At 33.9% G+C, this 27,123-nt stretch overlaps 3 protein-coding genes across 3 annotated transcripts; 1 reads left to right on the forward strand and 2 right to left on the reverse strand.

Annotated features, from left to right (window-relative positions):
• Window positions 1-4,658: 4,658 nt before the first annotated feature.
• On the reverse strand, window positions 4,659-11,492 carry NRPB2 (DNA-directed RNA polymerase family protein). The gene is made up of 25 exons (XM_078965510.1): window positions 11,117-11,492; window positions 10,337-10,558; window positions 9,964-10,254; window positions 9,473-9,670; window positions 9,320-9,384; window positions 9,144-9,230; window positions 8,934-9,054; window positions 8,790-8,834; window positions 8,565-8,702; window positions 8,363-8,435; window positions 8,175-8,251; window positions 7,991-8,098; window positions 7,797-7,913; window positions 7,540-7,695; window positions 7,350-7,454; window positions 7,135-7,260; window positions 6,960-7,037; window positions 6,614-6,709; window positions 6,416-6,531; window positions 6,264-6,333; window positions 6,137-6,190; window positions 5,903-6,046; window positions 5,534-5,833; window positions 5,025-5,447; window positions 4,659-4,940 (listed from the first exon to the last, which is right to left on the reverse strand). Exons 1-25 carry the CDS (start codon window positions 11,354-11,356, stop codon window positions 4,821-4,823), a joined length of 3,570 nt encoding a protein of 1,189 aa, XP_078821636.1. The 5' UTR covers window positions 11,357-11,492; the 3' UTR covers window positions 4,659-4,820.
• Window positions 11,493-15,760: 4,268 nt separating this feature from the next.
• LOC145005839 (CASP-like protein 1C1) lies at window positions 15,761-17,945 on the forward strand. Its single transcript, XM_078964956.1, has 3 exons — window positions 15,761-15,979; window positions 16,655-16,754; window positions 17,555-17,945. The coding sequence occupies exons 1-3, from the start codon at window positions 15,825-15,827 to the stop codon at window positions 17,783-17,785; spliced, it is 486 nt and encodes a 161-aa protein (XP_078821082.1). The 5' UTR covers window positions 15,761-15,824; the 3' UTR covers window positions 17,786-17,945.
• A 252-nt stretch (window positions 17,946-18,197) lies between these two features.
• LOC145003978 (3-deoxy-manno-octulosonate cytidylyltransferase, mitochondrial-like) lies at window positions 18,198-21,021 on the reverse strand. The gene is made up of 8 exons (XM_078962884.1): window positions 20,630-21,021; window positions 20,368-20,413; window positions 19,689-19,775; window positions 19,421-19,545; window positions 19,178-19,317; window positions 19,056-19,107; window positions 18,652-18,762; window positions 18,198-18,411 (listed from the first exon to the last, which is right to left on the reverse strand). The coding sequence occupies exons 1-8, from the start codon at window positions 20,867-20,869 to the stop codon at window positions 18,322-18,324; spliced, it is 891 nt and encodes a 296-aa protein (XP_078819010.1). The 5' UTR covers window positions 20,870-21,021; the 3' UTR covers window positions 18,198-18,321.
• Window positions 21,022-27,123: the final 6,102 nt, after the last annotated feature.

Raw genomic sequence — 27,123 nt, forward strand, 5'->3', positions numbered from 1 at the left:
TCTAAAATCATTAACTTCAATTATTCTTTGCTCTTTACTCTGGATAAAGCAACATATAACTGACCGTGTGAGAAAATCGTTTCTTTCAAAAACATTCCAATCTTTTTCAACAATTGGCCCCGACTTTTATTTATGGTCATAGCAAAACAAACAGCTAGGAGAAATTGTCCCATTTTGAACTTGTATGGAATTTTGTTGTCTGACGGTGTTAAAGATAACCTTGAAATAAAAACTTGATGTCCAATGTTACTTCCAGTTAAGACCATTGTTTCTATGACACGATTATCCAATGATACCACATGAAGTCTAGTACCATTACATAACTCATTTTTCTGGTCGATATTTCTTAATAACATAACCGAAACACCGACTTTTAAAATAAACGTATGGTTTGGCAAACCGAGGATTTTAAGTCCATTTAGAACATTAGGTGAATATAAACTCTCATCAACCCGGGAAACCATGGATAAAATATTTTTAAAATTTTATTAAACTAATAAGATTAGTTTTATTTTAAATAAGGACCAAAACTGAAAAACTTTTCAATGTTGAACTAAAAAGGTAAAAATATAAAAGCACAAGGACCATTTGTGTAATGTACTATAATTCTTTTTATCATTTTACGAAGGAACATTTGTGTAATGTACTCTATTGGCGTTACTTTCTTCTGAAGTACCTAACTTTAAAGAAAAGCCTAATTATATTTGAAATTCCATTTTGCTCTTTAAGTCTAAATATTGCACCCTTCGAAATCAAGAATCCCTGAAGGAAGATTGAAATCATTCAATCACTTGTATAGAAAGATTGTCGCACATGGGTTGGATTCAGACCGAAAATCGTATCGAATGGCGCTACTTTAGAGATATGATTCGGCTTATGTATCAACGATTGTATTAGGTAAATAATTAGGGTTTTATTTTAAAGAATATGAACATCTTGAGTATAATACTATTAGTAGCATCTACATATTTAACATGTGATTTTGGTACGAAAATGAAAGCTGGATTGGTCTTTTTATCTATTGAAAATTTTGCATTTCCCGCTTCTGTAATTTTGTTTTAGGTCAATGTAACGACCCAAATTTTTACAAAGAAAATTTTAATTTTTAATTAGTAACACACTTGCATAAACCATGAAATTCCAGCATAATTGTGTTCAAATCCACATTTATTACAACTTTGTTTAAATCATTAAAGTGTCCCAAAACATATTAGTGAAAAAGAGAGATAGAGTGCATGTCGCGCCATCATGCCTTGCCTTTGCCCTTGGGCTGAGATGTACCTGAAACAAATCCATAAACGGTAAACTTGAAAGTTTAGTGAGTTCCCCAGAGCACACCCACACACAAATACGTACAACATATCATGTTAGCTAACAACTATACAAAACACATAAGCCATGCAAAACAACACATAAGGAAGCCCTGGAAACCCTCGAGGATCTTACTCCGGGTGCCATTGGAACCCCCACATGGTCTTAGCCCAATGCTTCGAGAACCCCCCAGGGTCTTTGACCTAGGATGTCAAGGAAACCCTCCAAGGTCTTACACCTAAGTGCCTCGGGAACCCCCCGAGGTCTTTGACCTAGGATGCCAAGGAAACCCTCCAAGGTCTTACACCTAAGTGCCTCAAGAAGCCCCCGAGGTCTTTGACCTAGGATGCCAAGGAAACCCTCCAAGGTCTTACACCTAAGTGCCTCGGGACCCCCCCCCCCCCCCGATGTCTTCCATACACGATATACAAAAACAACTAGCACATTGGATATCAAATAGTCCAAACAACATATACATAACAGTTAATGGGTCGGCCTTGGTGCCTTCCACCCATTGGTATGGTGAGGAGACTCACCTCTGACTGTTGTATACAAAAGTTGCTCTCCTAACAGTGTGCAAGCTCTGATGCTAAATAATAATATTAGAAAAAGTTAGGACTTTGATTAACCAAGGGAGACCCAAACTCCCAACCCTTCCATAAGGCCTAATTATACATCCGTTGCTAATGGGCCCAAGGTCCAAGTCTAAAATCCTTAATGGGCCACTTGGCCCAATAAGGCCCAATTAATATAACTATGGCCCATGACAAATGATATAGCCCATAATTCACAGAATGCAACCCAACCCAATAACCAAAGTGAGGCCCAAGGCTCAAAGGTCCAAAACAGATTCGGCCCAACTGTGATGCGTACACTCGGCGTACCATCCTGGTAGGCATAGTGTACTGGGGTCTTGGGACTACGCACGGCGTACACTGGGTTACGCCCAACATACAACCAGTTTAAGCACTTTCTCCATTAAGTGCTTAATACTCGTTTCCTTTACGTCCAAAAGCCAGATCTAAGTTTGATAAGACGTCCTAAGGCATAAAGTTGGCAACTTTATGCCTTTGCATGCCTCATATACACCCAACACCTCCATTAAGACCTTTCCAAGGTCTTTAACCCATGCATGAGGCCAATACTCCCATCAAGACTCAATGGACCAAAGGGCCTCAGATTTGTCTTTCTCATCATCTGGAGTTGCTCAACTCACAAATGGAGGTCCAAAGTCAACCAAAAGGGACTAGGAAGAAAACCCTAACTAAGGCTAGAGATTTAAGATGAAAGATCCAATCTTTTTACATCCAGAAGCTTTGAAAGATGACTATGATGCAGGATCTTGAAGCACTAACTCGTTCCAAGCTTGCTTAACCACCTCTTCATCTTGGAATAATCACTAAAAGGGCCAAAAATGCACTTTTTAGAGCTCAAAATGGTCTCACAAGTTTCTCTGGAGTGTAGGGACGTTCTAAGGCAGTGGAGGCTTTCTAGGGTTAATTTCAAGGGACTTAAGGTCGCTTAAATAGGTCGCATGTCCGAAAATTAGGGTTTTTGACCCCTGGCACGTACGCCCAGCGTACCTCTAGTTCCTCTACGACCATTCAAGCGTACACTTAAGTGCGCCCATCATACTTAAAGGGCCAATTATGTTAAAATGAAATTCTTGAGGGTTTCAAGACATACCAGATTTAGGGTGTTACAACTCTCCCCCACTTAGACTAGACTTCATCCTCGAAGTCTATTGTTGTAAACAGTTCGGTATAATGCTCCCGCATCTCGTCCTCCGGCTCCCAAGTCCATTCGGAGCCCTTCCGGTGTTGTCATTGTACCTTTACCAACTTCACTTCTTTGTTCTGAAGCCCCTTCATCTTCCTATCTAAGATGGAGACCGACTTCTCGAAATAGTTCAGGCTCCCATACACCTGAATGTCATCCAAGGAAATAACTGCGGACTCGTCAACAACACACTTTCGAAGCCGAGACATGTGGAAGGTGTTGTGGATCTGGCTAAGCTCCTCTGGCAGCTCCAATCGATATGCCACCTTGCCCACTCAGGCTGTGATCCTGAACGGGCCTATGAACCGCAACTTGCCCCTCTATCCAAATCTGATAATCCCTTTCCATGGGGACACTTTCAGCAATACAAGATCACCTACCTGAATGGATGATTAAGGTCACCTTATTTATCTACCCATCTTATGGTTTGAATCTTGTTATTGGTATTGTTCCTTTTTATTAATTCCATAAATCACATGTAGTGATTTTTATTTGAATTGAGCCTTTTGTGCTCATTAAGCTTCTAGGTGAAGTTTGAGTAATAATTTGATATTAGATGCTTATTCCAAGTAAATGAACTGGGGACCCTTATTAACATCATTTGGATTGTTAAAGCTTTCCTTTGAAGCCTTTTGACTCACTGAAATCATTTTGAAGTTTTATTGAAAGTTGGATAGCTAAATGAGAAACAAAAAGACCCAATATGCAATATGTTATGTAGACGCGACGCATTCTCTAGTCATTCCGTTTTACCTTTGTGATGTATTGTGTTTCAAGTCTGACTCTTTCCTTTGGTCTCCGTTGGCATCCTAAATTCACTTAAATCTTTTTTAGAGTATTTGAGCTTGAATGAGGAGTTGACCCATTAAAAAGTATCTTAGTCATTTGACAACTTGATCAAATTAATATCCCCCTTTTTGAAAAGGAGTCTGAGACCACCAAATCGTGTGCAATAGCAAACTCAAGAAGTGAGCATCGTCATCGTCGTTCCTAGTATCAAAATATCCCCATGCATCTAATAATTCGAAAAACGAATTTTTTATGTAACACAACTCCTCTTTTTCTATAATTGCCTTAATCACTGTGATCCTATCACTATAGCTTCTTACTTCTAGGGCAGTATCTTACGTAACAAAGTGACCCTATCACTACATCTAGATCATTTCATGTAACACAATTATTATTTTATCTGAAATGCTGCACGGTAAAAGACTATATTAGTGGAAAATTGGTCATGCTAAAGTATCTCTCAATCTTATACAATTAACATTTCTAATTGTACAATAATACAATGTGTGATGATTAAATCAGTTCTAATAGTAGTCTTTTCTCTAATTAGTAGTATCTACATGCTACCTCGTGATTTAATTTAATTAAAGGCCTAGCTTCTTTGACACATAGATAAGGAATTCGGCATCATTATCCTCACTACATGAAAAATATCTCAAACTATAAAAGTGGACTTATTTCAAGACCAAGACCTAAACATATTGTTATTTTGCTTTATAATATCAACAGAACTCTGGTCCATTAAACTGTCAAAAACATTTTTAACAAAGTAGAGACAATTCAGCTTAAAAATTCTCAAATTCCGTATTGTACGATATAAAGTAGGTTCACCATATAATAGTGTAAAGAAAATTAGTATACATTAACTAGACTTCCCGCTCAACCTTTCAAAATCCCGTAAAAATCATTACATCACAAGTTGTGTACCATATCATCTCAACTCAAGCCCCTTTCTTCTTGCTATCTTTTGCTTGCTTCACATCTTTGGTAAGCATCCTAGGTGCAATCGCCATAGACATAAGCTCTTGGAACAACAACTTGCAAGCATATGGAATATGCACCTACATATACCATAAAATAATTAAAAAATAATACAGTAATAAATATGTTAATTAACGGGATGGGATGGGATGATAGTCACATACCTGAACTATATCAGTTTTATTCTTGCAACTTCTACACTCAAAGGAACTCTTTTTGATATTAGCAATTGCAATCAAGCCACAGCGCTCACAGACATGAACCCGATAAGCATCACTCTGGTCAAAGAGCCGTTCTTTAAGGAAATGGGCCGCACCATGAGCAATCATGCAGTCGCGCTCCATTTCACCAAACCGGAGCCCACCGTCACGTGACCGGCCCTCTGCGGGCTGTCGGGTCAGGATCTGGACGGGACCGCGTCCACGTGAATGGATCTTGTCGTCAACCATATGTTTAAGTCTTTGGTAGTAAGTGGGCCCCAGGAATATCATGGCAGTTAGGCGTCGGCCAGTGTGACCGTTGTACATTGTCTCGAACCCACGCATTTGGTAACCGCACTTGTGAAGCGCTCTACTGATGTTATCCACCTGCAAGCATCAAACCAAAATGCCATTTTTTTCATTCTACAACAAATCAATGGAAGTAGGTTGCTATTAGTTGTGAAAATACTTACGGTGACATCGGTGAAGGGAGTGGCGTCTCCTTCTTTCCCCATATGAGCAGCGACTTTGCCCATGATACACTCAATGAGTTGACCGATTGTCATACGAGAAGGAATAGCATGAGGATTCACAATAATGTCAGGAGTGATTCCCTCCACAGTCCATGGCATGTCTTCTTGCGTGTAAGTCATCCCAACTGTTCCCTTCTGACCATGTCTACTGCTAAATTTATCTCCAATTTGTGGGATCCTCACTGACCTCACCCTCACTTTCACAAACCTCAACCCATCAGCATTTGTTGTCAACAGCACCTACAGCAGTCCATTACCAAATTTAACAACCAAATCAACACTTCAAAAACACGGGCAGCCGGGCAGTACCTGATCAACCATTCCGGTTTCACTATGACGTAAGCTTGTACTGTGATCACGACGAGTGTATCTGGAGGCTTGCCCTTGAGCATCATCTTGAGCAATTGGTGTTGTCTTCCCAATAATCACGTCCTCACCACCAACTCTTGTCCCCTACATGATTATAACAATCGTGTGTGTGTTTTTAGTCCAGATGAAAAAAAAAACCTAAACCATCAACTCTAAACAGACAGTACTACTCACAGGAGGAGCAAGACCATCATCATCCAATTTATCGTAAGAACCATGTCGCATGCCCTGTATTTAAAAAAATTTAAAAATATTTGTTTTGGAAAAGAAACGAAAAACACAACTGTTTGGTGTATTTTACCATGGTGTTAGCTCTATCGGGACGACCGAAATCTTCCTTCACAAGTGTCCCCATCTTCTTCTCTTCGTCCCTGTGAAAAACACATTTACATCAAGTTTTGTAGGCTATGGATTGGATGGAGGGTATTTATGTCTTTTGAGCAAGTAAAGAACCTGTAAGAACGGAAAAAGAGTGATCTGAAGAAGCCACGGTCTATTGAGGACTGGTTCATGATAACGGAATCTTCTTGGTTATATCCAGAATAACACGAAATTGCCACAATTGCATTCTAACACAAGAGAAAATAGAAAGTCAGGGATGGTATTCAGATATGAAAATAAAAAATACATAAGATATAGAAAAATACGCACAATGCCAGCTGGAAGCTGTCGGAAGTGTAAGTGCTCCATTGCTCGTGTAGTAACAAGAGGTTTTTGGGGATAGTAAAGCACATAGGCCAATGTATCCTAAAACGAAACAGATTCACAACAAAAACATTAAGAAAAAAAAAAAATATATATATATATATATATATATATATATATATATATATGAGTTTTGTGAAAGAGTTAAATACAATGTATAGCAACATACTTTCATTTATCTGTGTATTATAGCATACATTTAATCTGTTTCTTATCAGGACATACTAATTTGAAAGTACATTGCTATTTCTTGCATTTAAGAGTGATGAAAAAGAATACATATGTTGCATACCATACGAAACTGGAAGTTGGTGACGTAAATTCCCATAGCTTGCTTACCCATGGCCGATTGATACGTATTACGTGGAGACTGTTTGTTGACACATAAAACAAAATATAAATTATAATGATCCCACAAGATAAATATAATAATTATGCAACAATAATAATTTAGAATAGAAACTTACCTGGTTGTGGTCAGGAAATGGTATAATTGAGGCACAAACACCCAAGATTAAAGACGGATGGATTTCACAATGTGTGTAAGTGTCTGAATAAGATTCACCTGGATTTTCCCTTGCACTTACAAGATCCTACATCACATCCATTTCCCAAGTTATTTTCTTAAATGTTTCTTAAACATAAAAAGAGAACAAACTTCATATCATGTATTGTTGCTCACATTAATGGTCATGGAAATCATAGTAGTCTCTTCCTCTTCTGTATCAATATACTCAATGAATCCATTTGATACAAGATCATGCCACCCACCATCTTCTGGGGTTTCCTGTGAATCCATAATTACAAATAAGATGTTATTAAGAAAATAAACCATATTCTTTTTTTAAAATTACAAAAGTTTACAGACATACCCTTTGTTGGAGCTTTTGGATATCTTTCTTTTTTATTAAAAGCCTTTGCTTTTCAACAATGAAAAGCGGGCGACTGCAACGACCATAATCTGTATATATTCGAAGTTCTTTTAAACGAATATCTCGCACAACTCCAACTTCCGTGTTCACATCAACCTGAACATTTTTAACAATTCATTCACATAAAAAGATTTTACCAAAAGAGTAATTTCATTTAAGTCGATTTAGAGTACAAAAAATTAAAAGATTTTACTCACTCTTCTTCTCAGTCTCCTTAATGTTCTCACCAACATGTCTGGGTCACGATGGATTCCCACCCAGAGACCATTCACAAAGATCTTTGTAGCTTGAGGGATCACAGCAGGAGAAATTTCCTGATTTTGAAGTAAATCATTAGCTTTTATTAAATAAAGAAAGGAATTATAGTAAGATAAATGATCTTATTGTTTACCTCAAAATTTTCTGTACCCCATTCTTCCAAAAATTCAAGAATCGGGTATGCAGCCGACCCCACAGTTATATAAACCATCAATGCAAGATTCTTCACCAGTCCACAAGCCTACAGCAACCACCATAAACATAAGATAAGGTTACCATTTGAATTCAGATGATCAGATCATGAGTAAATTACTAACCTGCCCTTCAGGGGTTTCTGCAGGACACATCATTCCCCATTGTGAGTTATGCAGCTGCCTTGGTTTTGCCAATTTTCCTATTTATATATTAAAACAACTAGATTTAAGACAAGCTAATATAAAAAGAGCATCATGCACCATTGAAATACAGAGCAAGAAACAATAATACAACAAAAAAGAAAAATTACCTTCACGCCCTATGGGAGAGTTGAGTCTTCGTAAATGTGACAATGTAGATGCATATGTCAAGCGATTCAACACCTGCAAATTTCATGAAAAATATGTAAGAAAAAGAAACTTAAATTTGTCTTACCAGTTTTTTCTTATTAAGAAAAAGAAAAGTTATCAAAAGAAAACTAATATTGTAACATATAAACCATAGAATCTAACCTGTGAAACACCAGCCCTAGTTCCAGCTGCATTAGCTTGCCCCCAATTCCCAGTAGCAAGTGAATATTTAAGCCCACTTGTTATCGTCTTTGCTTTAATTGCAAATTGCAGATTAACATCTTTCCCATTGTCTACACACTGCAGATTATCGAACAAGATGATTCAATAACTAATAACACGAAATTATGAGTTTCAGAGACTTGAATTTAGAATTAATTAAATTACCTTCTGAACATATCCTCTTACATCTCTGGTTAACTTCCGGAAGAGCTACATTAACAGGAGAGGTGACAAGTTGTTATATGCATATACATAGGTAACATATCAATAGAATAATCCAAGAAAATAAAATAAAAATTAAAACCTCACCATTCTAAATAGCCCCCCAAGCAATGGGCCAGCAAGATCCAACCTTTTGTTTCCATAATGATCCCTATCATCCTCAGCCCTCCGACCAAGAGCACATAACAAAAGTCGGTGTATAATATAACTGATGAAAGTAAAAACATGTTGCTTCAACATAAAAACTAGAAAAATACCAAAAACAATGCATGTCATATAGAAAAAAGTAAGAATTACCCAAAGTAGTATGCTTTCTTTGTTTCACAATACTCTCCAACACCCACATGAGGAAGCATTTCTTTTTGAAGAATATCACGGGCATACCTGTTAATCAACAAATATTGTAAACATAGATAATATGATAACAAAAAGGAAGATATTAATTATTAAAATGCCATGAACAAAAAGCATACTTTATTCTCTTCTCTTTCGTGACACCAACAGTGGCACCTCTTTTCCCAATGTAATCTAGTGCCACCTGCAATAGAAGAAAGCAAGTAAAGATACAAGATTAACCATTTAATTTTGAAATCAAGAGGCAAGAATTTTCTTCCAAGTGATCTTACTTGTTGATTTTGTATTACAAATGCTTCTTCTAGTGATGGTCTTAACAACTCCATCATTTGAGTATCAGCAAAATCATAACAAATGTGTTCTAATATATCTTTATCAGCAACAAATCCCAGTGCTCGAAACACTATAATGATAGGAATTTCAATTCGGATATATGGAAGAGTAGCACGAATATATTGACCCGAGGAGCCCTGCAATTGAAAAAAAAAAGATGTCAATTTAACAGAAATAACAACATATTTTGATTTATTTGTTTGTTATAGCATCTTACTTCAAGTTTGTTTCTTACTAAAACATTGCTCTTCGAAAAAAACTATCAAGTTATAGCAGTGAAAATTGTTTGTATTAGGACAACAATGCTATATACTGGATAGATTTTTTAAAGTACATGCTGTAATAGGAAAAGAAGAAATTAGAATGCTATAACAAACAAATAAATGAAAGTACATTGCTGTTTCTCATATTTATGGTAAAAGATTCATACCCCTTTGGCACTAGTCCGAGAAAGCATGCGAACAAACATGGTACTTGGTGGCCTATTTTGAGATTCTGCCATTGAACGAACTTCTCCCACATAAGCATATTTATTTGGTTGCCTCTTCTTAAATACATACACATGATTGGTGCTCATTTTCTCTTGAGCAATTAGAACCTTTTCACTCCCATTGATGATGAAATATCCACCTTGATCATATGGGCACTCTCCAAGTTCAGTCAAATCCTTTTCTGAATTCTGAAATAATGTACAGTAACTTGACCGGAGCATAATAGGAACCTGAAACGTGTCATAAAAATTTATTACATGATTCAACATTTGCACTTTCGTTTAGTAAGATTTTATTTTGCAAGTTCCATACCTTTCCAATGAAGACTTTAGCAAAATCTTGAGTTTCTGTAACTTCTTCACCATCATGCCCTTTCTTTATAGCCCTCTTTGATACGTCAACATACAATGGTGCAGAATATGTCAGATTCCTCAGCCTTGCTGCCTTTGGAAACAATGTGGCGGTTTCACCATCTGACTCTGTCATCATTGGCTTACTCAGATAAATCTGACCAAAGCTGATCTTATAGATTGTCTGCAAGTGAATAAAGAAGAATATATCAAATATTCAAATACATCACATGAATGTATGCACTTTTCTGTTCACTCAAAGTGCAGTTTCCTTGAAAATGCACAATGTTTTGATACTTCAGTTGCTGGATTTTTGTTTAGTATAGAATGTGAATCCCATTCATTTAGAAGTACTTTTTTCCCACTAGTTTCACAATAGTTCAATTGAATTCAAATTAGATTTTAGAAGTCTTTACTCAGATAACCCTAGAATCTTGCTAAGCATCCTTACATTTTGATAATTCAACTATGGGACTATTACTATCTGATTCTAGAGCTCCATCAAGTCGAACAACTTCCAGTTACATTCAGATAGTTTCGTGAACCAATCAATTTCAAGAGGTCTACAGTACTTTTCCCTCCGAAAACAAAACAATACTTGAAACCCTAGAATTGAGAATACCAAGCTTGGTTACCGTTTTCAATTTGAAACAACCAATTTAAACAACTTATGCTCCAAAACCGAACTCTTAACCCTACGGCGGAATTGTAACTATATACAGAAAGAGAATCCAAAACGAACCTCGGCAAAATCAGGCTGGTGACCCGGATTGTGCTGGGATTCGGGTCGGATCTCGATATCTGCAGATTCGTCCACAATTTCCTGCATAGTATTCTGAATAAACTCATCAAATGAATCGAGTTGTTGACGAACAAGACCCTTTTCTTCGAAGTAAGAACTGATAACTGCCCAAGCATCCTCTTGGGTTATATCTTCTTCCTCGTCGTTGTATCCTTGATCATACTCTTCTTCCAAATCCATAACGAAATCTTTTAGAAAGCCTTTTCCCAATCAAAATCGAGATGATTGATCACAGATTTTTAAGGAAAGCAATGGGTCGGGGAAGCAGAGAGGGTTTTAGGGTCTCTCGGCAGGTCGCAGTGTCGAGAGCGAGACAAATGCGTAGACGGCTGGCTATAAATGAGTTTTATTGAGAGAATGGCGGTGTTCAGGGGTAGATTTGTAATTTCATATTCAAAAAATTCGAAGTAAATTACAAATCTAACCCCCGAACTACTGACTATTTCGTACATCGCTCAACTAAATGAACTCTATGGCAAATAAGGCGGGCCTTCATTAGGCTTCACGGCCCTGTCTTGAAAATAGCCCAAATAGCCCAGTAGCGGATCCAGACCCAAAGACAGAAACAGTCTAAACGCCCGAAGCTGCTGTAGTGTCAGGCCCAATGGGCTTTGCTGCTGTAAAGTTGGGTTAGGAAGATCAAAATGCGTCATTACAACAGGAGAATTGAAGAAACAAGCTCATTTTTTGACATGCATTATTAGGTAGTACTGTACAGGTAAATAATGCTTTATACTTGATGTATGATCCAAATAACTATATAAATTAAAAAGAAAGGTAAAATTAGGTGTAAGTAACTATATTTTGCCCTGATTTTTACAAGAAGCCCATTTCATACATACAAAAAGGTTGCACAAAACTTTCCGTATCATTTTTCTACCTATTAATGTAGTTATGCAACTAAATTATTGTTTTACGTAATCGATTATATGTTGTCTAAGTGGAATTTAATATAGTAGCATAATAGATGATAAGTTTAGTACATTAAATTGGTTGAACTGTTTTTTTATTACATTTAACATATTAAACTTGAGATTTAAAAAGCCTAATGAACTAATATCCAGTATATGGCAATTTGATAAAAATAAGTAATTTGTGTGTTTGTCAAAATGGATCAGGTAAATTGACCATCCGCTATGAGTATAAATTAGGATAACATATATTATCTATAATTAACAAAAACTTGTTGGTAGTGGTAAGTTATGGTTTTTATTTGAAGTGTGACAAAAATAACTTAAAGATTTTTAAAAGTTGTAAATGATATAATACGTAAAAATTAAATGCTAAAAACGTATAAAATCTCTCGATATCTATTTTTTATAGATTTTAGATTATTAGTTTTTTGTTTTAAAATAAAAGTTTTAAATCTTTACCGGTTACTCCCAATAAATTTGTTTTTTCTAGTTTGATTTTAATCATAAAAGCTCACTATTACATGTTTAGATTTCTATATCACATTTTAATCGAAATAAACCATTATACTTTTAGTTTTTAGCGGTTTCATAATTTACTATCCAACAATATTAAGAGCCAGTTATAAAGGAAAATTAACTAAACTGATTTATTCAATTTTAAAGAAAAATAAAAATATATGTTATTAAAAAATAATCATTTTTTTTCCGAAATGTCAACTTTAAGACTTTTTAAACTTTTCACTACTTAGATTATTAGTTTTTTTAACTTTTTTGAGACAATATACCGACAACGCCAATTGGCCGCTAACTAGATGCTCCTAAAAGCCTGTTGAACCCCTAATAACTGTCAGACTTGAATCATCGTCTAGTCGCTAGGCAGATCCTCACCTAGTCGTATTGTTTTGTTGTGTGCTATCATCTGAACCAAGTTAATGGTCAACAAACCATCCAACAACGGAAGGTCATCCCTCAACAAGCACGTGTTGGTGGCGAAGGGTCACAATAGATCAAAAGGTGTCCATGCCATTACCAATATTCCTTCTGCACTAATCGTCTTCAAGAAGATCTGTTTGAAGATAGTTGGACAAATGTACGCCCCTACACTCCAACAAATCTGTTTCGCCGATCCCACTTCAGGGATCCAAAACCCTAACTATATAAGTGACGACACACCTCACGTACGGGGATCGTCTCCTTCACATTCAATACCCTAATACATCTGTCCGATCACCAATTGACTTGTCCGTCGGAGCGTCGTATCGGGACCTCCTCCCGAGAAGCGAGTGATGTCGTCTCTTTTTTTGTGTGTGAAAACCAGAGGTGAGTCTACATGCACATAAAGGGTGTCCATGGACACCCTTAAGTTTGAAATTTTATTGACTAAATATATCATAAATTTTATAGGACACCCTTTGACAAACCAAAGTGGACACCTTTGGAGAAAAGGAAAGATAACAAACAATTTTGATCTTTTATATTTGTTAAACATAAACTATTTTTAATCTCTAGACCTTATAAAAAAACGTTAGAGCAAAAATCTAGGAGTTCGTAATTCGTTAAGTAACAAATATTTTTCAAAAATATAATAATAGCAAAAAAACCCTAAAGATAATTACGGTTTTTATAGATCGGACGCTACCAAGCTGCCTTCGTCTACTCAACTTCGAATTGCCACCGCCCGCATACGATTCTTTAGTGTTGTTGACGATCCTAGTTTTGGTTGTCTCTGTTTTTCGTCGGTCGCAACCTATCTTAAACAATTCTTGGTGTCAAAGTTCTTGATTTATGGTCGTCACCCAAGTCCCAAATCCTTACCTCCTTGCCTCCACTTGCATCGATACCATCTATGCCACTAGCCCGTCATCCAACCGGACCGAAGAACACCAGCCATCGGTGCTACAACGTGTGTGTTGCTTTTCGTGCATTCCATATACTTTTGGGTAAAACTTTTTCTCTCTTTTATGTCTTGTTTTATTACTTTGTGGTTAACTGGTTATGTGTGTAAAGCTATAAAATGGGTGTAGGACTATATCCTACTGTAAATTATTGTATATATAAACTTAAAAATTCATAGTCTATATACTCTATGTGTTTGCTATAATAAACAATTAGAACAATAAGCCTACCAGCCTGCTCAAATGATTTCATATGCATATACATTTGTTTATATACCTATACATTTATAACATTAGATGTTGTTGTTTTGATTAATTATTTAGATTGGTAATTGTTTATTGTATTATTCTAGACATATTGTAACTCACAATGAAATAATCATGATAACTCACAATGAAATAATGAAGTTGAAAAAAACGATTTCCTTAATAATATGAGTGATATTATTAATAAACCGACCCGATAATCAATTTTTTTGACCCGTTAATTTTATTATTTCATTTATATGGGACACACGTGAGTTTGAATCCTAGATTCGCCACTGGTGAAAACAGATTCCAAAGGCACATTCTAATTTTGATTGGCACTTTCGAGACTAGATGTTGCATCACTAAGCATCGAATATCACTATTTTTCAATCCGTCTATTTTTAAGCCCTTTGTATTGTTATAATTATCATTTTTTATGTTTCTTTAACTTTTTATACGATTTTATTCAAAAACAAAGTATTTTTTCGAAATTTTGGAATTATTTGTCTGATTTAGGACTTGTTCTTGAAATTTCAAAGTTTTTATTTTCTTCCAACAAAATCCAAAATCCAGTCCGAAGTTCGATATTTCAGACGGGAATCCGAATATCAGTCTGAAATCTACTTTTTTGTTAGAAAATTATTTTTTATGATGTCCGAAAGGATCCGAAATAACCTATTCTGGACTTCATGGTTATTTAAAAAAACATTTTTTTATATTAACGTACAATATTGGTAGTTTAGTTCATTTCCCAATATAAATAGCATCATCATTTAGATCCACTATTGTAAATAACTTATAGTTTTTTTTGTGTTGCTTGTTATTTTACATAGAACAAGAAAGTGAAATTTACCAAACAGTTTAACAGAGTGCAACTATCCTTTTGATACTTTCCTCATTTAATGAAGCCCATAATATTTTGTTTCTTTTAGATATCATCACGACATACTATGATGGTGACATAAAATTATACACATAACCATATTTGAAAATCGTTAGAACTTCATGATACGTACGAATATAAAATAATCTAGTACAAAATAAATAAACTGCGAGAACCATAAGATTACCATTAAAGAAAACCACGTACACATACACGCACATATTTATTTATTTGTAATGATTTAAAGATTGATAAGTTTAAAACTCATATTTAAGTTTTGTTTATTAAAATATCAAAAGTACGTTTAATAAACAGATTTTATAGTAAGAAACACATAGTAGCATGTTCAATGATGAAATGTGTGCACTAAATAAGTTATTAGGTCACCAAAGAACACCACATGTACCAACCTTGCCTAACATGTCAACTACCTTATTCCACTCATAATATCAGGAGATTTCATCTTTTCCATGCCAATAACTTTTAAATCCAAAACAATATGTTATAGTAACTTGTACATAATGCATTCAAACTTGTATGTTGTTCTGTAATTAACAGTTTGTACTTTGGAAAATGGGATACCCAAACCTTATTATAAAGAACATTAAGCATGTATGCATCTTTTTATATATTTTTGTCAACTTCCAACTTTCTCTCTACTCTCTCCCTATCATTTTTCTTGATTTAACTTTGTGAAATTGATCTCCATGAACAAGTCTCAATGGATACCTATTATTGTGCTAAGGGTCATAGCTATGGCTTCAACTTTTGTAGCCACTCTTCTTATGCTCACAAGCCATGACTCGGCCAAAGTCTTGGGTATGACCTTTCAAGCCAAGTATAACAACTCACCCACTCTCAAGTAAGTCAAATCAAACCCTCTCTCGTAATCTTTTTCTTCTGGGTATTCAGAAAAATGTGATCTTGTAAATCTTTGTTTGAATATGCATTATGATATATTTTAACTAGTATTGTTAAAGATGATATGAATGTTAAAGATTAGAGTAGGTTGTTGGAAGGCAAGCCATTTGAGTTGGGTTAGAACCTGCTTAACAGTTTTGGATTCAATCGAAACGTTTTTTTTTTTTTTTTTTGATTAACAATTTTGTCAAAATGTATTGTATATGTTGAATCTAAACAATTTGATTTAACGAAACACATATATTTCATGCTCTAGTAGTTGGTGCAATTTCATTCCTTTTGCATGGGGAGTAAGAAAAGTTTTCCGATAAAGTTAATAAGTTAAATTTATATAAATAAACAACCGACCCTGAAGTTATATATAAACAAACCAACCTAAAGTATTGCTTTTATAAAAATTTAAAAAATCAGGGACGTGTTCGACACGGAAGGTTTGTTTGGTCGGGTTTTTTTTTTTTTTTTTTTTTTTCACATCACTATTGCTTAGAGTAATTTAAAAGGCCATGTATTCAAATTACACTTATGTATGGTTTAATGAACTAGTAAATTTTTATATGGCTTTACATGTGTTTTTGATGGGCGTAATATAATGTCGATACAAAAATGTTTCGTGTAGGTATTTTGTGATCGTTTGCATTATCACAACAGTTTATAGTTTGGCAACACTTTTCATTCCTCCCAAGAAGTCATGGCGTCCGGTTCTTGTTCTCGATGTGGTATCTCAAGATTTTCTCAATTCATGTTTTCACGTTACTTAACAACAATGCATAAAATTTGGGGATTGGCATAGTTTGACTAGGCTTTCCTAAAACATAAAATAAGCCAAAAATTTTGAGTTCATAGTCCCCAAAACCGATTTTATTTCATTTTTATGTTCAACCATATCCGCTTTCAGTTTTTAGTTTTTCAAATCAACAAAGATAACAATCAACTATATGAACTTGGTGAATTCAAAATCCATGAAATCATGAACAAGATATTGGTTTGATTTCCCGATACATATAGTCAAAACCAATGGAAAAAATCTTAAACAATTAGCCAAGTTTTATTAAAAGCCGCTACAGTTTGAGATTTTTCTTATTTTAACCAACAAATGAATATTTTTTTTTAATTTTACAACTAAGATTTTGATTTTTTTTAATGAAAAACCACTATCTAAAACTTTGATTGTTTACGAACCATTATAGTCTAGATTTTTTTAAAGATATTTTAACTAGAAAAATTCTTTTCGTTGGTTAATTAAAAAGAAAAACAAACTATAATACTTTTTATAAAATTCAATATAAATAACTCATCAAGTAAGAAAATATATATATATATATATATATATATATATATATATATATATATATATATATATATATTATAAAAATATATATATTATATATTATATATTATATATATATATATATATATATATATATATATATATATATATTATAAAAAAATATCGAATACACTTATGTTCAATGTATATATTGTGTAGAAGCTTAATAAATTTTGTTTCATCATACAGATTGTAACGTCATTTCTGATATCAAGTTTCTCGGCGGCGGTCGGAGTAGGCCAATTGGGGAAACAAGGGAATTCGCATGCCGGTTGGCTTCCAATATGCGGCCAAGTTCCTAAATTTTGTCACCATGTTTCAGCGTCTCTAATCGCAGGATTTGTTGCAGTTATATTTTACTTTTTACTTCTTCTTTTCTCCCTTAACAATGTTCTTAATCTTGTTGCTTTTAAAGCTTAGTTATATCTTAGTTATATTATTCTAAGAATCTTTTTATATGTTTGAAGGATGTTTAAAGGATATAACATCACTCGTTTTCCATGTAAGACGATTTTGTATATCACTATGTTATTGAGAAGAGTTATCTTACTAAATGAAAGTTATCTATTGTTTGGATTAATGAGTTGCAAAAAGCAAATGGGAGATTATTTTTTAGGTTAAAGTCTTAAAGATACATATTTTTTCTATTCAAACTTTCAATGGTTAAATGGAAAAGAAATCTTTCTTCAAATTGTTAGACCGAAAAAATTCCAAATTATAGTGGTTTTATAGAATCAAAGTTTTATATGTTTGACTTCTTTTTCTTATTTAAACATCATATTTTGAAATTTTTATCCAATTATAGCAGTGAAAATTGATTTGTATTTGGACGTCAATACAAAAATTGAATATATTTTTCAAAATATAATGTTGTAATAAAAAGAAATGTAAATTAGATGCTACAATAATCAAATCAAGAAAAGTATGTATTTATTTCTTGCATTTAACCCTAAAAGCTACAAGTTTCTTTCGCGCATCAAAGATTCGATTTTTATAACGTCTTCAAGAGTGTCAACGCCATGAGCATCATGATCAACCTTGATCACCTGCGAAATCAAACGATCATTATCCTTCCCTTTTGTGGGTCCCATTTGAATAAACAACATACTTTTGTTATCATTTAATGTAACAAACTTCCCATTTAAAATTAAAAAATGGTAGGCTTTGTTATATACTAAAACGGTTGATAATATATCAAATGGTGTAAAGCAAATAAATAGATAAACTTATAAGATGATATTTGGCTATATAGTCAAATGAAAAGGGTATTTTTGACAAAATGGTACCTTAATCTTGTAACCATTTTCAAGGACTTTGAGTTGTTCAAGATCTTCTTCTACTTGCAATGGAGTAGGAGGAAGCTCAGGATATATCTTTAAGAACTTTGCATCATAACTCTGTTTACCAAATGGCCAATCAAGTCGTTAATGGAATTATAAATTTACTTTTATTTATACATAATCTTTCCAAAATCCTAAAGACAATTGCTACCTTATATGTCTATATCACGAATACCCAAAATACCCTTTGATAAGTACAAATAATGGAATCTTGATTCTTGTGGACCCAAATTAGCATTTTCACAATAACGATCCAATGAAAAAGTGAAATATGATGATTCAAAATTTTCAACCACTAATTACACAATTTTTGAAAGAAAAAAAAAAATCCCAAAATATTGAATCTTTACCTGGATTCCAAGATGAAGTAGATAAGGGAACTGTGGATTGACCTTCCCTGACCTGTATCCAGTATTCTGTTAAACAATTTGTGCCAAAAAAAAAAAACAAAAGGGTAATTATGGTAACTCACTTGTTAAATGGAATAAGTCCCCTTGAAAAATATATTGCATAGCCACGATTATCCACCACACATTTCACTCGATTTGGATCACATGCATCTTCTGCTTTCAAAGATGTAACTGCAGTACTAAATACAGCATCAGGGGTTGCCTACAAAATGCAAAGGCATTCCATTTCCATTCCCACCATGGAATGGAATGAAGAATTACAATTCCATTCCATCATACCAAACAGAAGTGTAATTATGGTATACTTGTAAAACTTTGACAACTCCATCAATTATATCGGGATCACTAAGTGGCTCATCTCCTTGAATATTTACAACAACATCATATTTCTTTTTAAGCTTTAGGAGTGCCTCATTGCAACGTTCGGTTCCTGTAAATTTGATGCAAGAAATAGCAATGTAAATCATAATTATAATTCGGTGGATTATTCATTATTCAAAGTATAATGATGTAATTAGAAAGAAATGAGAATATGATGCTATATTAAACAAATCAATGCTATTTAACCTTTACCATTTTGACAAGATTGAGATGTCATTATGACATCTGCTCCAAATCCATGACAGCAATCTGCAATCCTCTCATCGTCTGTAGCCACCACTGCAATATAGATTAAAGATAGGGACAGTTTAGTAATTTTACATTTATCTCGATAATTATTTTTCTTACTGTTATCATTGTTTGTTGATTTGTTTCTACAAATATATTCATTTTAATTCTAAATACTCATAATCACTTGAATTAAATATTCAATTGATTGAAGCTCGGTTTTGATAGTGGATGTTTAAAGATTTCTTGTTCTATCTTTTTCATTGGAAAAGTTGGGTATAATTGTCTTTTGGTGGTTTTTGAGGTTGCTTTTCTAGCTTAAAAAGAAGATAGCTTATATATGCATAACTTTTTAGGAAAAGAATATAATTGTTGTATTGTAGATGATAACTTTTTTAAAAGATCCATTTTGACAAATAATTTGTGCAAGGGATGGCGATAAGGTCATAAAGTAAGAACCTATTTTTCAATTTGTCTAACTTAGGTTACTCTTTTTTCCAACATGTCTAGTTCTTTGAAAAGTTTCAGCAAAATACAAAATACAAGTTAAAAGTCAAAAAAATACAGTACATGCTAAACCCTAAAAGTATATCAGCTAAAAATCAACGAAGTGTATTTAACAAAACCCTAGAAAGAAACAAACCTAATCGGCTCAATGTGGTAGCAAGTTTCGCTCTTTCCCAAGTCCTCTGAATAATCAATTAAACCCAAAGGAACAGTTAGGAAAAATGATCTTCATATTTATAACATAAAGTAAGCCTTGAAAGTGTAAACAATCATCAACGCAGGCTTCGGGTAATTCTCAATTGAAGTAAACACAATTCGAGAGTTGTTGATATATTAATTTGTGTGTACGTATGTGTGTGTTACATGATGTGGGAAGAAACCCTAGTAACAATAAAAACCTGAATCATGGGTTTTCCGAGGATTGGAACGAGAGGCTTGCCTTGGAATCTGGATGATGCGTAGCGAGCAGGTATTATCCCCACCACTTTGCTTCTGAATTTAGCAGGTGACCGAACATAGAGCGCGGCGTAACCGACGGCCATCGCGGCTGTTATCGCGGCTCCGTAGACAGCAACGCCTTTCACCGGCCATGAATAGGTGGTGTCGCCGGCGAAAGCAGCGGCCGGTTCGGGTTCCATATGTTCCCAAAATTCACTGGAGTTTAATTACTGTAATTAGCCCCGTTTCCACCCTCATGGTTAACTTATGCCTAATTCAACCATTCATTTTGAGGAAACTAACCCATATAAATGAAAATATTAATAATTTTTTTTGTCAGAATTTGTAAAATAATCATCTTGTTCATTTCGGAGTATTAAAGTTTGTTTGGGTTGACTGACGAGAAATGACATCTACAGTCTACTATCGTATATTTCACAGTGTAAAAGTGTATTCCAAAATACGGAACATCCGGACGTTGAGGGTGTTTGGTGTAGTTTTGAAAACTAAAAAATTCTTTTTTGTGAAAGATGGAAAAGTTATGATTTTCTACTTTTCAAAAAATGTCATTTATTTTATTGAAAAAATTGAAAAAGTCAGAATTACAAAACATCTTTTTGATTTTTAGAAAAAGATAAAAGTTAAAAGTCACTTTAAAAGTTATCCCAAACACCCTCGTTGTAGATCGAAAAGTTAGGTGTTTCTTTTGCCATTCTTGTTCCCTTTTGAGAAAATTTGTGTATTGATAGCACATTTAGCATTAAATTATTAAAAATAGTTCGCATAATCATTATTTTAAAATATTTTTGGTTGATTATAGTAATTACTTCGAAGTCTAGGATACATATTAATAAAATTTGTCTGATTTTTCAATGTTTTGGATTAAAATAGTTATGAAGATAATTGGTGACAATGGGTCTTCGGTATTGGATGTAACCAGTTTTGTAATTTATTACCTATGGCTATGATATTTAATCAATTTCCTTCTTACAATGGGGTTTTAAACAAGGGTGATGTCATGTAGAAAGGTAAGATAGTTGTTGATGATGATCTAATATTTGAAAGTGGTGAATCAACAACTGATCAGACAAAATCAATGATATTGGTTGACAATGGAAATATACTTCCACATGGAAACCCGATGGAAACATTCCATTGTTTCTCTAAATATTATGGTTATGAGATTGGATTTGATGAGGGGGAAATCAGGTCACAACACACCCGTAAGGAAAATTACCCTTATTATTTTTTCAGATTTCAAAGAAAGCAAAAACTACTCATTGGGGATGTATAATCCCTTACCATTGCCTGAATTCTCAAATAAAATGTAAAACTTTTGTAGCCCACGATCACTCTTCGTATGTGAAGTTTTTTTTTTCTAATGCTTGTTTATTGCTATGTTTATTTACCAAGATAATTATTTTTAAGATTTAAGAGAAATGTGTTTTGGTTTGAGCGTGATGCATCTTTAGTTGGGCGCGACACGTAGCCGCAATCATCCTAAACCCTAGGTCTTGGGGTTTGGCCTTATTTAAAGACATTAATTTTTACATTTTGCTCTTATTTCCAACCTCCATCCTCCAAAACCATGCGCAAATAAATAATAGCCTAATCTATTTACATCATTGTGTTTTTAGTGCATTTAGTGATTCTTGGAGAAGAAGCAAGTCCTTTGGTGCCAATAGAAGCTAGATCTGGTGAAGTTTCAACCTTCTAGACACCTCACTAAGCTATGTAAGTCATAAAATTCCTATCTTTATGAATTTAGCTTCTAGATCTATGTGTTTTATGTATTTGGTCCCTTTTTGTCATGTTTTCTATGGAGTTTGGAAAACTCTAGGTCTAAAGGTTGTTTAGGATAATTTTATGGATCCAATGTGGTAAATGGAATGCAAGATGTGGTCCTCTTTAAGCTATGCAATAATATTTCAACCTTTTTTGCCTCTTTATGAATCTAGGGTTAATGTTCGCATTGGGTGGATTGGGATTTGGGTAACTCTGCTCCCTCACCAATTTCTTCAATTGTCATGTAACAGGGGCAAACTTATGAGTGTCCCGGGAGGTCCCGTGCAACTACTTCATTTTTCCGTATAAGTGTAAAAAGATTAATTTTTTGTTAGCATTCATCTATAAACTTTAGGGGGTGTGTGTGTGTGTGTATATATATATATAGGTGTTCCATGGGTTAAAGACAAAAGTAGAGTCAGAGTGTAGTGGTTAAAGTGCTTAGGTAATAAACAAGAGGTTACAAGGTCAAAACATGCCCTACTTACATTTCCACATATTATTTTGGCATCATTACCCTTTCATTTTTTATACTTATAAAATATAATCTTACAATCAGCTAAAAATACTTCCATTATCATTAACAATATAAATTAAAAACCATGTATATGATATATAGTTATTAATTGGCAAAATGACAATTCGGATATACCGGTATCTTTTTATTTTCAAACTGTTGGTATCATTGTTCATAAGTTCAACTTACTGTGTCACGTAGCAATTAATACTCAAAATATATGGATTTTAAGCATAACAAATATGTAAAAATTATTAATCAGCTAAAATTATGTAATGCTTTTTAGCAATTTTTAAAACACTTAAAACTGTTTAAAAATAGAAAACCATATCGAATCTGAATCATGAAAACTCAGTTAACACAAAAACTAGAAATCCTAAGTGTCATAGATGTGAACATGTTGGTTTTGATAACGAAAGGGACAACGGTAGCAACATAAAACATAACCATTATAAGGACCTCTGCCCACTAAATCTAGGTAACTAGTACATAAAACGAAAACAATATATAAAGAAAACATACACTTGAATTCTTTGGTTTCTTTGATTTCGTCAGTTATTTGAACTTGGAGGATCCAACGTAGAATCCTTTTCTTGTGATCGCACCAAGATACAAACAACAAATGGAATCACCTATCTGAAAGCACACCACGAATCGAAGCAATCTAAATATGGAATTGACTATTCACGACACGTAGACTCCTTCTTCGTGTTTTGGTAATCGACTTCTAGGTTTTTTATGAGATTTTAGAGCACCTCCGGATTTCTTTGGGACTTGACTGATTTTCCAACTTTTTAATCCGGTGTTAGGCCTTTCTATTTATTGGGGAAGGATTCAAACCCTAACAGATAAATATCATGGCTTAGAATAATTATCTCTAACTTTGGTAATTATCGTGATACTTAAATCCTTTATCTCGAACATGCCAGAATCTCTAGATTCATTTAATTAATTAATCTATTAATTGATTAACAAACCAGTCCATATAATTAATTCTATTTTTTAGTTCTACTCATATTTGATCTTGTATTTAACCTAAAAGGATACTGTTACATATAGTAATATTGTCGACTTGTTGTGGTTATGGGCACCATTCTCCAACAATTTATGCAAATTATAGATATGCATGCTAGAATATAGGTTAATGACCTTCTCTAAGATTGCATGTTCAGGAGATATGCCTTAATTGCCACTATGTGATTGTTATGTGCTACTTGGAGTCTATGTTAATATTGGTGGGTGGTTAAGTGAATGTAATAGGGCTGTACGCAATTAGAATAATATAACTTTAGAATTATTGTTTTGCCTTATTATACGTTCCTTATTTGGTTGTTGTCTTAGGGTAGGGTCATTTATTCGAATGTCTGCCTCCTTCTCGATTACGTATGATTATGCATTCACGAGGCGACTTTGTCAATATTAGTGGTAACTTTGTTCGACATGAGAGTGTTGGGGAATAGTAAGTCTAAGAAGTTTAGTGATATGGGTGTGTGTAGACACGTACATGTATGATAAATAAATTGTATAGTAGGGTTGTAAGGGGCAACTTTTAAACTTTAGGGCAATTCTTTGAACAACTACGTATATGTGTGGAATGTAGTATGAGTCCATACAACCAGAAGCAAATGATACATACTATTCAAATAAAATTAACCATTTTGGATATACTAGGATATAATAATTAGGGTTGTAAGGGATAACTTAAAAATGACTATTTACATGAGGAGTTTTATAAAATATTTTAGATATATTAGTATAGATTAGTTAAATTTATATGAAAACTATTAAAATTAAACAAGTCATTAGATTTGTCATTTATGTAAAGATCAAACCTAATGACATGTATGATAAGATGATTTTATGTCATAAAACTAACCATTATAGAGGTTTGTTATCAACCAAATTAAATAAAAAAACTAGACAATTTATATAATGGTCCATGTTAGTTTACCAAAAGCCACAACTTTAGTTCCTATTACTTGTTTTTGATATGAATGGTCCTTATGTTTTTTAAACTTGCATTAATAGTCCATGTGGTTTCTAAAACTTATACAAATGGTCTATGAGCTACATGAAATGACTTATTTATCCTTTCTTAACTTTTGTTATCTTGTTCTAGTTCTAAATTTAATTATTACAAAAAACCTACCTATCCCCACCCCCACTTATTTCTTCCCGTTTCCTATCTACCTAACGCCCATATTTTGATTCCTTCCCGCGTCGACTGCCATAATCCATCCCCAAATCGTCGATCATAAACAATAAATACCATTGATCCCCTTCATTTTCACCGCCACTTCTCACTTGGATGGAACTAAATTTTCCGGAGGTGATACGGTTTCCGTCGGACCCAGAAGCACATGATTGGTCGGGGATGTCGTGGGGAGTGACAGTGACGTCGTTCGCCTCCAAGGATGAGAACAATTACTCGCTTGTGTATAGATCAGGTGTAGACTTAAACCTTATATCAAATGAAGAACAAAATCAGAAAATTAGGAAATAAGTATCATGATTATAGGTATCAAACGAAGCATCTAGAACTAGATTTCTATAATTATCGTCCCTTACTAGATCAAGATCTTCTTGTGGTGGGTGCATTTCTTAAACCTCCGGCCACTTCTTTAGATTGTGTAATGTTACCTGTAACAATTGGTGAAAAAGGTCAAGAACTATCAGTCAATCATCATGATCGTTATTATAACTAGACCTATTGTGCAATATTTAAGTATTTTATTAAGCAATTTAAGTTGTATTATACTTAATTGCTCAGGAATTAATCTAATTTTGAACTAAGAGACTTATTCTTAAACATGAAACTCTAAATTATTGATTTTGACATGGTTTCGAGTGTTAGCACTTCATTCCATGTATATTTTAGAAATCAAATTCGGTTGTTGTGGATTTTGACGATAGAAATAGCATAATATTTATAAAATCGTATACATCTACATATATATATATATATATATATATTTGTAAGTTGCATATTTTGTAAACAATTAAAGATATTTGGCTATATATTTTATAAATATCCACTTCATATAACAAGTATTTCTTAAATCATCATAATGTATATAATTAACTTAATAGAATGATTAGGTGCCCTAAAAGTTAATTAACTGCACAAGAATTCAATTCATGAAAGTGGCCAATTAAACACAAATCAAATTCAAGGATTCTAATTTAAACAAAAACATAATCACTAGAATAAAATCACAAATCAAACATCAAATCATATGCTTCAAGTCAAGCAATCAACATGTTTTGAACAAGAACTAGAAACTAGGGTTTCTTAACCACACATGGATAAGAACAAATCAAACAAGAATAAATATGGAATTGGAATGTTTAATCCTTACAAAAAATGAAATCAAAGTGTTTGCAATGATTAGGTATTCTCAAAAGCTCCAAGAATTCTCCCCAAAATCACCTAAGATCGCACAAACTGCTCCCAAAACCGTTCTCTCTTCAAATGACGTTCTTCTGCTCTTTTAGTTAAAGTTCACGTGCATACCATGAGGCCATGCGTTTTTAGCATGGCCATGCCTTTTGCCCATGTGTTTTTGGCATGGCCATTTGTCATGACCATGTGTTTTTGGCATGACCCATGCTTTTTGCTAAAATTCAAATACATCTTCACTGTTGGCTCCATCTTCAGTCTAGCTTCGCCACGCGTCATGTTGCTCAAATATGAGATGATAAAGGACAAACACGACCCGTGTCAAATTGACAAGAACCGCATTTCAAACGTAATCCTTTGCTATGATGCTAATGCAACAATGACTCGGGTTATGTCTTCATGCTTTCCTCCATGGAATGACCGGTTCATCTTCTCTGCATGCTCCAAAGCTCCAAGAATCCAAGCTCCATGCATCCATGCATCCAAGCTCCACGTTCCATGCTCCATAATTCCTGCAAAATAAATCAAAAATAGTGAAGTACCATGCATTCTTAATGAAATATGCAATTGCCCTAATAATCAACTAAATGCAAGAATTATAAAGTAGAATGCTATAAAAAGATGGAAATAAACAAGCAAAATAGGTGCATAAAATGCACCTATCATATATACTTGTCTAAACCATCAGAATTCAAACAATTACCACTAACAAGATTCTCTCGAATGTTAAGAACAAACTAAACATCAAAAAT

Source organism: Lactuca saligna, chromosome 7 (genome assembly GCF_052625555.1).
Source record: "Lactuca saligna cultivar CGN05327 chromosome 7, ASM5262555v1, whole genome shotgun sequence".
NCBI classification, from domain to species: Eukaryota; Viridiplantae; Streptophyta; class Magnoliopsida; order Asterales; family Asteraceae; genus Lactuca; species Lactuca saligna.